Raw genomic sequence first — 14076 nt, 5'->3', positions numbered from 1 at the left:
AAGACGAGCACTTCAGAGTCGGGGAGCACCAACCATTGCGGATGCCCTCAGGGCTGAATGATTATTGCCCGTTGTACAAAAGTATACATCTAATATGCAGTTCCATTCATTTCAATTGCACTGGCAACAAGTACACATGATAGTAAGATAATTAATAATTGTTCCTTAACAATTCTCCTTCTAATCATTATGGAAATGAACAACTCATGAAACAAGGATGTCAACTATAAAACTGAGTATCATGGTGTGTTAAAAGCTATGATATATGATAGCGGGTGCAGTTCAAATATAAACGAAACCATAATCTAAAATAATGCCTTTCGATTACGGTAACAAACCAAAATCACTCCAGGAGCACGAGGGTAAACAGTGTCAATTTATACTCCAAGAAAGAAGTTAAAATCTAGTTTGTTTCGAGCACTAATTTCTACTATTTATCAATTGTGGACGCAGTGTCCTTTCCACATCTTCAGAGATGACACCAACAGCTACGAAGAAAAGGGATAGATATTCCAACATGTTTAAAGATTCATAACCAGTCAATGCTAAAACTGGGAGTGTGCAAAAGACAGTCTACTTTTTCGCCCTTTCAGATGGCAGTAACAAAATTTTGTCATTGTGGCTTTTCCTGCAGCGTGAACAGTGTAAAAAGAGAGAAGTTATTGCTGAAAGTGCTTTTTGAGTGTCCCAAAGAAACGTTACAGAGAGGCATTAAAGCTGAAGCTTGATGTGTTTCGGAGTCAGGGAAGAAAAGGGGACCATTTCTTTTTAACCATGTCAATTTCACCATTTTCACAGAGGTCTGCTCATTAAAGCTTGTATAGGTCACTGATCGCTGATATTATTATAGGGTAGGTGCCCTAGCTTCAGAACAAAAGAGAGGGTAGAATAGGAGAGAATCTTTCCTTTCCTTCTTGAATGAACTGTTATCAAGTTAAGCAGGCATGTTTGTTGTATTCTTTACATTAATATATCAACCTCTCTTTCAAAACCCTTTTTCATTTTCTGCTCCAAGAAACAAGAAATGCTTGAATCCCAGTTAATCTTATAGTTTTCTAAAGATTCAATTTTTGAAACTAAACAAACTTCATGTTTTTGTAAAAGGGTGAAAATGGTTTCCGAAGATTCACCTGCGGACTCAAATTCTAGTATTCTGCACCAATTCAGCATCTCAAACTCCATATCTGATCAAAATCAGTTTGCTAACCAGCATTATGATGCTTATGGAACAGCTTCCGTTTCCAATATCCCGTATCCTCAGTCTCTACCTTTAAGCATTCAATGCCTTGGTGAAAGAAATTCGAAATCCGTAGATCTTCATACCTCTCGATTGTCGGATGAATCTGATGTTAGCCATAGAACACGGCTAATGGATCTTCTTGGAACGTCAAATGACCAAGCTCAGAGGCTCTCACTTTCTTTAGGCTCCGTTTCTTGCCGACAAATCGATACCGGTTACCTAAACACAGCAATTGATCGAATGATAACCGATAATTACTCTTTTGTGAGAAATGGTTTTAGTCCATCGTCAGGTTCTCAAAATGAATCTTGCTCGATATCACATGGGACTGAATCATTTTCCGCAGTTGTCGGAATCTCTAAGTACTTGAAACCAGCTCAATCTCTTCTTGAAGAAATGGTTGGAGTTGGAGGAAAGGACATTGATGCTAATAACCAGAAATATGTGGAGAACTTATCCCACGGCAGCCTGAAAGGATCATTCAGGCTAGCTTCCGAGATTAAAGCGGAGTTTTTCAGCAATGAATTGCTGTCTGAGAAGCATGGAACTTTTGTTAGTCTTCTAAAGCTTCTTGCTTTACTGGATGAGGTTAATTCAATCTTTCCTGTCTTATGATTCCTCTATTTCGATAACGTTTTGAATTTGTCCCAATTCTTATTATTTTGCATTGATGAAATCTAGGTGGATAGAAGATATGAAGAATACTATCATCACATGGAGGAATTGGTGTCGTCATTTGAAGTGATTGCTGGTTTAGGAGCTGGAAAATCTTACACTGCTCTTGCACTACAAGCCATGTCCAATCACTTCTGCAGTTTAAGAAAAGCGATATTGTCTCAAATTCGAGTTTCAAAGCGAAAGATCGAAAAGGACATGCCTAGTATCAGTGCCAGATTATCCCAACTAAGCTTGTTTAATCAAGAACCTAGGCACCACCAGACTCCAGTTCAACAGATTATACAAAATTCGCGTCAAGCTTGGAGGCCGATTCGAGGATTGCCAGAAAACTCTGTTATGATTCTTCGTGCTTGGCTTTTCGAACACTTTCTACACCCGTACGTATGCACTGCAGATTAATGCAAAATCCCATGTCTCAAAATGTTCAAATCCAATGCCAATGCACTGATATATTTCTACTGTGTTTTGGTCTTTTCCAGGTATCCTAATGAATCTGAAAAGCTTATGTTAGCATCACAGACAGGCCTGTCAAAGAACCAAGTAAAATCTCTTCCACGTTACATGCAAATTACGCCTAGAAATTGCATCAACTAGATTATTTTTTATCATTCACGATATGGGATTTTCTTGAAACGATTGTTTTAGATTTCGAATTGGTTCATAAATGCCCGAGTCCGACTGTGGAAGCCGATGATCGAAGAAATGTACAAGGAGGAATTTGCGGATTCTTCCACTGAATCTGATCAAGTGTTGACGAGCTGTTGCACAACAAGAGAGGGAGCAGGAGATTCCGCAGAAGAATTAAGCTGAAAATGGGATTTAAACCACAGAAAATTACCTAAAAAAATCCTGGCCTTTTTTTTTTGGCTTTTTGGTTTTTGCATAGAACTCAAACGATCTAGTTCCTTTTGCTATCGCTGTTAGCCAACTATATATGAAGGCTGCTGTCGTTATTGGTGGTCTCATTTGAAATGGATTAATATGTAATATCTCCTGTATTCATCAAGTGAGAAATAAAGCATGTGTGTTTAATTTTATTAGTTTTTTGTATTGTATAAAAATCGAGATAGTTAACCAAATATCTTTGATCAAACTTTTTTTAAAAGAAAATATCGTCTTGTATTTGTTTAAAGCACGCATTGAAGCACTGTTATTCATTAAAATTGAGACCAAGAGACTCTTAGACTAACTGACTTTTAATTGATTTTGTAATGTCTTATTTATATTTATGATCAATATGCTATAATTATATAAATTAATTGATAAATTTTTTATTTTCTTAAAATAGTTTTTTACAATTTTTAGATGAATATATAACTCTCATAAAAAAAAAAGTTAGAAAAACCATTGATTTAAAAATAACAAAAAATATCATGTTTAGATTATATAATTTTTCAATTGTATAAGCATCCACAAATATGTATTATTATTATATATATATATATATATATATATATTAATAACAATAAGTATTATGATTGAATATTATCAAATATAATATAAATGTAATTTCTAACAAAATATGAGCATCAGATGGGCAAAATCTGATATATGATATCCCAATTTAGGTACTGCTAAATTATATTTAATATGCACTACTATTTTATAGTAGGAACTTGTTTGTTTTTGTATTAAATCATTTGAATTTTTCATACTAATGCATCTTCAATTGAAACTCCAGGAGTACTTTGTTTATGATGATAATTCGAATATCAAACATATTTTCAAACAATATATGGATATCAAATAGGCTGAATGAGGTATATGACATATCAATTTCGGTACTTTGTATGTTATATTAAGTACTTATTCGTGTTTATGGTTAGTGGGGAACATGTTTATGTTTTTTTGTATTAACTCATTAATACTTTATCATAGTGTATTTTCAATAGAAACTCTGGGAAGATTTCATACACGATGATCACTCAAATATAAAATATATCTTCAAACAAGTATAGGTATCAAATAGGCCAAATCATATATATTTATCTTAATTAAATATTTTGTAGGTTAATTTAAATACTTACATTGTGCTCGATTGTTAGTGAAGAACATTTTTTTTTTAGTATTAAATCACATGAATATTTCATCTTAATGCATTTTCAATGGCAATTCCAATAGGAATTCATTCATGGTGACCACTCTAATATCAAACTAAGTACTTTTCAGGCCGAATTAATATGACAAAAATCATATATATGTTAAATCAAACTAAATAATTTTTATGCCGAATTAAGTATGTAATTGTATTCCATGATAACTACTAACATGTTTATTTAAATCTATAAAGAACATTAATAAGAAATCCTAATGCATCTTCCCTAACAACACCAAAACAAATTCATTTATGGTAGCCACTCGAAGATCGAGTATTTTTTCATCAATTTTGAGTATCGATATAGAAGAATCAAGTATCACCCATATCAAATTAAGTACATTTTAGGTCATCTTAAGTATTTAATCATATTTAATGATAACTACGCAATGTGTGTATTTTAAAAAAATAAATAATGTTAATAAGTCATCCTAATATACACAACTTAATTTCCATTTTTTCTCATATCAAAAAATTATATAATTTACTGAAATTAAAATCACATTCCAAAATAATTAAAATTAAATTTATCTTTACACATAATTTTTTTAATAATAATAATAATTAAAAAATTATAATTTTATTAATAATAAAAATTAGTTAAAATAATTATTTTATGATAAAAATAGATTTCGAATTTCATAACGCAACATGTTTTTTCTAAATAAAAAATATTAATAAGTCGTCCCAATATACACACTTATTTCCATTTTTCTCAACTCAATAAATTAGTAAATATAGAAATTAGAGCCAGAATCCAAAATAATTAGCATAAATTTATCTTATTACACATCATTTTTTTAAAATAATAATGTAATATTAATACAACTAATAAAATATATTATAATTTTATTAATAATGAGAATTAGTTAAAATAATTATTTTTATGATAAAATTAAATATCACACTGATAATTATAATGATAGTATTGATTGTAAAAAAATATTAATTGAATAAAAAATATGAAGAAATATAGAAAATTAGATTATAATATAATAAATTATAAGGAAAAAAGTTATTAATAGCAAATAATCCAAAACCGTTATTTCGATTATCTTTGTTCCCAAATATATAATCAAACAGTTAAAAAAAATAATATTAGAAACAACAATAATACCAATAAATGATAGGAGATAAATTAATAATATAATATTAATCATAAAATAATAAAGAATACAATATTAGTATCAAAAATTTAATTAATTCAATAAAAATTATAATTTTATTAAATTTTTAGTATTAATATAAATTAACAAAAAAATTAGTTTGAATATAAAACAAAAGCAAAATTGAATATATGGTACATAGTGAAATAATAATTTTTTTTAAAAAGTGTAAATATGTCAATTAGGGAGTGAAAATAAAATTGTTGGGGTATCAAGGAGTGCATAATAAACTATATTGATATAAGGACTGAATTTTAAGTTTAATGTATGATTAATGATTTTTTTTTCTAATTTAGCCTTCTCGTATTCTCATATTGGACTAGAAATTATAAGTGTTTGTGTTGCTAAACGCAGTCTTTATGCTGCACTTAGTTTGCTAAATTCGCTACTACTGCAACTGAATCATATCGATAAATTTTCAGATTTGTGTGAATAATTTTATGTGTTAAGGCCGAAGAAGCGGATTATGTTAAGCACCTCCGCCATGATTAGTTCAGGAAAATGAGGTTGCACTGCAATTGTGGTGTGCTGTGGAAAATATCTTTATTGTACTTACGTTTCCTAGAGTTTAAAGAATCTGTTAGTGCTTTGTATTTTCATTGTTATCCACACGGACAAGCACAAGTTTCTTATGAATTAGGCTACTGCAGCTGAAGGTAGCGGAGATTGTCATAAATGGCATCATCGGTTGGCTGCATCCAGCTGAAAAGGACAGTGTTACAACTCTTGCAAAAAACATTGTTCAACCAGCCACATATCTAGCGAGATGAGAAACACGACGGGCCAGAATGGTTATATTCGTGCTCGAGAAATGTTTCTTGAACACCATATTTCACTTAGGATATCCTTGGTTCTGATGGAGGTTGTTGGGTTATGTATGTATGAGTGAGAGTGGTACTGTGATGGATGATTTCTTAGGAAGTTCTCGTACGTCAAGCTGCCGACATTACTCCGCTTGATCGGGTTTGCTAGATTACCGTAAAAGAGTGACGTCAGATCTTAACGGGTAATATTATCTCTGCTAGGGACAGAGCCGTAACATCCATAACTTTTGAACTAGTGGTAAGCGTTTGATTCCAATAATTGGTATCAGAGCGAGGTCATAAGTTCAATAACTCAAGAAACTTATTTTTTTACTTCTTGAAGGAGGAGATGTTGGTTAAGTGTATATGAATGAGAATAATACATATATGTTGGGTCAAACATATTTTCATACTTTAAGCCAGCCTGACCTAGCCTACTATGAGAATCTCCTTACAGATTATAGGCTGGCATTAGAATTGGCTGTCCATTCTGGACAAAAAGGGGGAGATCAACCTGGAGCACATCAACCTGATGAAGATGGAGATGGAGCTGGTCCTTATGGAATACATGAAGGAGAGGACACTGATGTGGCTGACACTGATATTGATCGTTGATCATATTTGAGTTTGGATGAGTTTGTGTTATTCTGTTCTCTTTTTGCATGTAGTAAAAGTATGTTTCTCTCCAGTGTAATCTTAGGCATAGTTTGGTACACATGATAGGATAAACATGTGATATATAATATAAAGATAAGTTAAGGATAAATAAGATATATTATATTTAATGTTTGGTATGATTTTAATAGGAGTGATTAAATTTATATATTAGATTGTAATGACAAAATTAACCTTATCATAATAAATTTTATAATTTCAAAGTTGTTGTTTAAGTTCATATTTTTTATCTGTTCATGCGCCGATAGTGCTTGCATGATTTATTTATTTTTACCTAATTTTATATATTATATAATATGATAATTGAGCCTATTGATTTTGTGAGTCAAGTCAAATATCAATTTTTAATGTTAATCGAGTGATACTATTAATTTTATTGATATTTATAAAAATTATTTATATGATTATCTCAAATTCATTTATATAATTATCATATTATATAATATATAAAAATAAATAAAAATATTTATTTGATTTTAATTTCTACCTACTAGCATAGATTTATAAAAATCATTTATAAATTAATGACAATTAAGACATTTGTAGTGTATTTTATCATTAAATTAAAATTATTACACCTAATAGAAAGGATATTTTATCCTTCTAAAAAGTTATTTATCAATATCATGGGCTTTTTAAAAAGGTACCAAACATGGGATAAGGAGGATTATATATCAATCCCTCCCTTATCCCATATACCAAACTATGCCTTAAAGTGTTCCTAACACTTCTAACAACACGCATGCTAACTTGATCTAATTCAGGGGGAGAAGGATTTTCATTTACTGGGGGAGATCGAATGAGATCAATATGGAAATTAGTGTTTGTGCTGATTTTGTTCCAAAAGGCAAAAATGGAGAGATTGAAATGAAAAATAATATTGGAGTCTAAGATACAATTTGTTCCTTGAAATAAACCTTTATTTAAATTTAACTTCCTTATTGATAAGATTGCATGAGATATTGAATTAATGATTATACCTTTCTAGATATTATATTTATTATAAAGATTTTTATGATATGGTATTATTGACTTAAAAAGATGATGATTCTAATAAAATTCTTGATTTCCATATCTTGTAGATTTCTTTGTGAGATGAGAAGAATTATAAATAAAAGAAACAAGCCAAGGAAACACGTCTTCTTCGATTTATCGCTCTCGTGGTTTTTGACTCTTCGCTTGAAAGCTTTCGTGATTGCTTACTAGTGCACTTTTGCACATCGTGATCTTTCGGAGAAAAACAATTCACAAGGACACTGCACGATTAATTCTAAGTTATTTTAGGTGGTTAAGCTATTTATTTGTGTTATATTATTCCGCTGCGTGTTGTTCCAAGTGTTACGACATTTGGAACAACATTTAAATCTGATACACACAAATTCTCATATACTCTTTATAATTTATGTTAAACAAAATATACTCAATACCAACAGTTAACACCTATAACTTTTGGTTTAACAGTAAACAATTGATCCTAACAGATGCTCGATAGTTCACGAAGGCACGTCTCAAATGTGCCACAAACTCCTTAGCTTGCAAATATAATCTGATATTCATATTTTTTATCGTCATGACTTGATCATTGTGAATGAAGTGGCTTCTCTCATATCTGGTGACTAAAAGGTGACTGTCTCTGTGCAGCACTACAAATTTATTGGGCACATACGTTGAATTATAGGAGCGCCTGATGTTATAGCTACTACGTACAATCCATTTGAATGTAATTATTACATGGAAAAACTCATATATGGGAATTTTCTTCCTCTCTTCTTGTTTCTTTGACACAAACTGAAATTTCATTAGCTGGTGGCAAGTTTCTTGGACGAACTGGTCCTTCTAGACAATTTGTACATAACCATCCTTACAATCTTGTAGAACCAAAATGCACTCACCAGCTGTAGCCCCAACGCCATTGCCTGAAAATACCCAACAAAATCCGATCAAATTGTGATTCAAAAACTTGAGAACTTTTCCAAATCAAATCCAACTTTACTCGTTTCGCATAAAAAAAATTCCGAGTTCGCCTTAATAGTAAGTGCACTGTGTTTGTGCTGTGCTTGGATAACTCGCAGTTTTCCTTTAATTCTTTATTTTGCTTAATAAATATATACAATAATTTCCAATGAAGTTTTTGTTCCAACAATTTCATATAAACCCAGTTTCTTAATGATTGTAGGGTCTGAAATCGGCTTCAAGTCAGAGGATTGCCTTAATCAGAAATGGATTGTCAGCTGATAAAGTGACATAGGTGATATATGGTCCTCCAACCATCCTTGCAAAAGTGAAAATCAATGCAAATAAAATCTGCACAAATGAAGAATCCAATTATTGAACACAATATTAAACAACTATATATTGAAATTTCTAAATTTTGAATCCACAAAATTCATAAATATAATATTGATATAAATCAAAAAAGGGCAAATCCTCCAAGACTAATAAAATCTGGTATTTTTAAGTGTGGACACTGATGCTCCTTCACATTTCCACTTCTATAGTCTCCCTTATCTATCGTTTTAAATTTATCCACGAGTTATTATTTGAATTCAACCTCACACGTAACTTCGTGTGTTTATTTTAATCTGCTATTTACTCAAACTTATATATTGTAATATATAAAGAACAGACGTACATCGGCAGCTAAATTGAGGTCGGTGTCCTTGTATCCAAGCTCTTTAAGAAGCTCCCTTAAGTGAAGGAATGGACTAGACATCTCCGTAATCCACAAAGCTGCCACCATTTCTGATCCACACTACATTGTAAATACCGCACAATTCGTCATATGATAGAACCAAGAAATACAGGGACATTCTGTCTTATTTTCCAGAAATATACATGCATAAACAAGTAAAATTTACATATATATTTTTAGAAAACTTCCCTTTGATTAAGTTTCTTTAGATATCGTTGTTAGTATACAGAGGAACATAGCGGGATATTTCATTCCATTCTTGAGATGATTTCTCATGGACAAGAAGTCGTGTCAACTATAAAATTGAGATTACCCTTTGATATTCAAGTCCTGACCAAATTCCAACGATGCTGACCAAATGATGAACAGTGTTGTCAATCTTGACGTTTTTGTCAAAGTGGCAGCACACCAAATCATACAGCATATACCCAACTGTCACCGCCAGTGTTTGCATCTGTTTCATATTCTCCAAGAATTAATCCCTCAAGTATATTCACTTCTTTCGGTTATAAAAAAATATACTGGGGTGGAAATTCCACTTCTCAACATAGAAAATTTCCTGCAAAATTGAATCTTGATAATCTAGCGTGCAATGCCGAACAAAACTGCAGTTTCTTGAACATGTATGTAGGCAGATCCAAGAATTTCGACCAGAGACACAACTTCAGGGGTAGGCTAGCAGACTCAACTAGGGGTAAAATTTTGAGCTAATTAAACATAACAGATCGATGTTGAAAATATATAACTCGCCTGTCTAGGAGAAGACTTAGAGGCCAAAGGACAAACCGGGCATCTCCAATCTTGAACCGAGGAAGAAGCCAAAATGACAGCCAAGCAAGCATGAACTGTGGAAACAATACGATTGCTGAAATCAAAAGAACGTCTTGGGAACACTTTTCTCGCCAACAGAAACAGTGACGTCCATAAAATCCCACCAAAAACAATCAATTTTGCTGCGTAATCCTCCATCCAATATCTCGATTAAAATAAATCCCTAAAGAGATCAGAGCTTTGGACGTGTTATGAAATGAATGGTTTTGGTTATTTGATGCAGGTTGTATATGTGGGGCAGGTTGGTTTTTAAAGCTTTCAATGTCTTCCAACTGTCACCTACTTCAGTTATTTTCGACGCGCCTTACGTACTTCTATATAAGTAGTCAATCTTCTTGAATTAATATAATGGTTGAATTTTCTCACAGTTTCTTGCAAGAATGGTTGACAGATCCGCAATATCGACTGGATCTCTATTGAGCAGCATGTAGAAAGCATAAATGTTGAAAAACATTATAATTTTAGAATATAAAATACATTTCAAAGTTTTTTGTCCCAAACACATGAAACTTTTTTTGGTAGAACCAAAAGATACACTCCAAATAATAATATAACGAGAAAACGATATACAAAAGTTGAGATTATCAAGGAGAAATTGGGATTTGGTTCTTCTACTGTGTTGAAAATACAACATTTGATGATGCGCACTTTTTACACGAGATGATCACATTATCATCACAGATTAAACGAGATGATCATGTGATCATCTCGTGTAAAAAGAATGTGTTTTTAACACAGTAGAAGATTTAAATCCGGGGAAATATTGTTCTTATTTTGTTTTGGTGCATGTTGGAACAGTTCCCATCAGCTGTTAAAAAAAAATTCTTTCAATTGACTAAGTAGTCTCTTCCGGAAAAAATCTTCGAAGAATCCCATGTACCTAACTGGCTTGTCATGGTGTTAGGACAAAAGAGCAAGATAGAGAACATGGCAAAGAAAGCTTAGGCAATATAATTTTATTTTTAGTATAGAAGAAATAGTTTCAAAACAAACGTGGAAAATCCGATCTTTAATATGTTAATTTTTTATATGGAAGAAAAAAATATCCAAGTTACCTGATTAAAAATAAAAATTTATTATAACACGACAAAAAAGAGGAAAAAAAACACATTTCAAGACTAAAAATATAAATTTTCTGTTAACACCTAAAAATAAAAAAATTAAAAAATAAGAAAAAAATGTATTTTCTCGTTGTTACACTTCGGCAATCCTCTCATTTCCCTATTTCTCTTTGGTCTTCTCACCGAAAAAATTAAAATAAGCATATTCTTCTATATTGGATCGCATTTATAAATTTTTAGTTTGTTTATATTTATTCTACTCCATGTTTTGTATTCACTTGAATGCAAACCAATTTTGAATTAATTACGGTTCGAATCGAGATTTATCCTTAAAATTAATCGAGGATAGGATCAAGAAAAATAATTATGTAGCTCACAACCTCGCATCAAACTATGTCGAAAATTCAGCTTAATCATTAAATAGTTATTATACAATTTTAAGTGAAAATTGAGATTTTAGTTCTGTAAATTGACTTATTTTCGATTTTAATATTGTAATTTGTCAAAACTCCAGTAACTTGAATTTTCTTACATTCGTTATTTGACATTTTTTGCTCTTAATTACAAGCTTTCCTTATTCTAATCTGGTTTTGGATAGTGTCAAAGGGTTTCCTCGGTTAATCTCGGAAGTCTCTTAGTGTTCTGTCCGTAATGCATGTGACGATCAAACCATCTTTCCGTTAGGGTTCGCGATTTGGGCATGCATCTAGATCCGACGTTCCCTAAATTTGCTTGGTTTAGGTAACAATTTTATTTGGCTGTATCATGTATATATATTTTTATGACAACCTTCAAATTGAAGATGACTTTATGTTTCAAATGATGATATCCCAATGTGTTATGGAAAAATTATTAATAAATTCCCAGTCCCAATGTCTCATGGGACTATGTGGAATTACTTCTAGGGGAAATTTCGTGATAACCATCTCTCATTGTTCGTAGTTCATCTTCCGATTCAAGCCTTACTTGTTATATAACATCATATATATTAGTACATAATTCTAATTTGGCTAAATCTGTATTCAAGATACACAATTGATGTATTGAATATACATATATGAATAAATATTACTATGCACTATACCACATAAAATTTATATTGCATAATTAACCAAGATATTGTATTTAAAGAGTTGATCTGGACACGACAACAATCAAACATTAATTTTTTATTTGCGACGGTTTAAGCAAAAACTGTCGTCAAATTTTGCGACGGTTTTCCCCAAACCGTCGCTAACACATGTTTTTTTTGTAGTGACGTACGACCGATCCAATATTAGTAAATAAGTCCCAAAGGCTTCCAAGATCCATGCACGATATTGGAAACTAATTGGTTTCAATTTGGAACAAAATAAGCAGAATAACATGGTGATATTCATAGCTAATTAATAATTGTGTGTAATGTGGACTAATACGTGTTTTTTCTTCTCTTAGTCTAATTTTGTTAGAAATTGTGTGAGTTTTATTCTATGTCTCATCTTATTTCTCTTTGTTTGGATTATTTGATGTCATTCTGAATGTACAATTATTTATCGAGATTTTTCATATATACATAGTTTTTTGTAGAATCGTCGAAATTTTATTTACGTAGTTGTTTCTCGGTTGTTTTCTAATAAATTTTGTGTATATATGTATTCAAGCGGATGAAAAAATAGTTTTTTTTTTTCACTAACCTGTTCATCTTTGGATTTTGGTCAACTAAGTTTTCAAAGTTTGGTTTTGGTATATTAACTTTTAATTTTTGGTTATTTTGGTCAAATTGTTGAAGTGGCACTGAAAATACTGATGTGATGACGAAAAATTTTGACGTAAAATTGAAATAATGTAATTTATCACGTCAGAAATCGGACAAAACAGCCAAAATTAAAAGGTATTGTACCAAGAGCAAACTTTGACAAGTTAATGGATCAAAACCCAAGATCGAATAGGTTAGGTTAATGGACTGAAAAAATCATTTTCGCTCAGTTAACTGAGTGTATTTTTAGCCAATAAAATTCCAAAGAAAATGAGAAATGTGATCATGTCTCTCTGTGTGGAAGTAGTGCAAGAACTAAAATACTTGAGAAAATAAAATCTCTTGATCCAGTTTCCAACAGATCAAATAGGACTAAGAAACGAATTATGCAAATCGAAGAAATTAAAACTGCAAAAATCGATATAAGATCATAAATCACAAAAAAAACACTTCCCAAACCCGATCCTATAGGAAAAAATTATCCTAATTATTCCATCAAAACGTCATGTTAAAGTTAAGGAAAGCACAAAATTAATGACATACAGATTCAGGGACTGCACATGCATAGAAAAAGCCAATCCCGACATGGACTATCCATGGTCCACAATTTTTTTGGGCTGTGATTTCTATATATGATAAGTTTGGACAACAGATTAGGCCAGAGGTTAAATGGAAGAAAAGGATAAAACCTGCTACCACTCAGTGCCTCACCTTCTATGGTAAGGTTGGTTGTATGATATAAAAGTATTGTGCCATAAAGTGACTGTGAGTTTGAGTTAAGTATTGTGTTCAGTGTTGTAACACCTAACACAACATGCAACGGAATTTTCAACACACAAAACTTTAAGTAAATAAAATAAAACATAAATAATTATGTACAAGTTAACACACTTGTATGGTACCTCATGACAAAATATTCACTAAAATAACTTATCAATTTACAAAACAAATACTGGTTAACAAAGAAAAATAAATAACCAAAACAATGGATGCAGCAGCGTTTGCGAAACCGAAAATCTTTTTGATAAACAACACACTAATCAGTACTGTAATCATATATTGTGTATGTATGTATGTCTTCAACATTCACTCTATGGAAA

The 14076-nt window shown here is 31.4% G+C and overlaps 2 protein-coding genes across 2 annotated transcripts; one reads left to right on the top strand and one right to left on the bottom strand.

Moving 5' to 3' along the window:
- Positions 1–350: 350 nt before the first annotated feature.
- LOC142550929 (BEL1-like homeodomain protein 11) lies at positions 351–2935 on the top strand. The gene is made up of 4 exons (XM_075659976.1): positions 351–1828; positions 1922–2295; positions 2398–2458; positions 2564–2935. Exons 1-4 carry the CDS (start codon positions 1112–1114, stop codon positions 2726–2728), a joined length of 1317 nt encoding a protein of 438 aa, XP_075516091.1. The 5' UTR covers positions 351–1111; the 3' UTR covers positions 2729–2935.
- A 5009-nt stretch (positions 2936–7944) lies between these two features.
- Positions 7945–10394, bottom strand: LOC142550928 (uncharacterized). The gene is made up of 5 exons (XM_075659975.1): positions 10100–10394; positions 9663–9803; positions 9290–9409; positions 8866–8961; positions 7945–8573 (listed from the first exon to the last, which is right to left on the bottom strand). Exons 1-5 carry the CDS (start codon positions 10316–10318, stop codon positions 8457–8459), a joined length of 693 nt encoding a protein of 230 aa, XP_075516090.1. The 5' UTR covers positions 10319–10394; the 3' UTR covers positions 7945–8456.
- Between the last annotated feature and the right edge of the window lie 3682 nt (positions 10395–14076).

The sequence above is a fragment of the Primulina tabacum genome, chromosome 7 (genome assembly GCF_025594145.1).
Source record: "Primulina tabacum isolate GXHZ01 chromosome 7, ASM2559414v2, whole genome shotgun sequence".
NCBI lineage: Eukaryota > Viridiplantae > Streptophyta > Magnoliopsida > Lamiales > Gesneriaceae > Primulina > Primulina tabacum.
The sequence above is the reverse complement of the archived record's forward strand: the minus strand, read 5'-3'. Positions and strand labels throughout refer to the sequence as shown.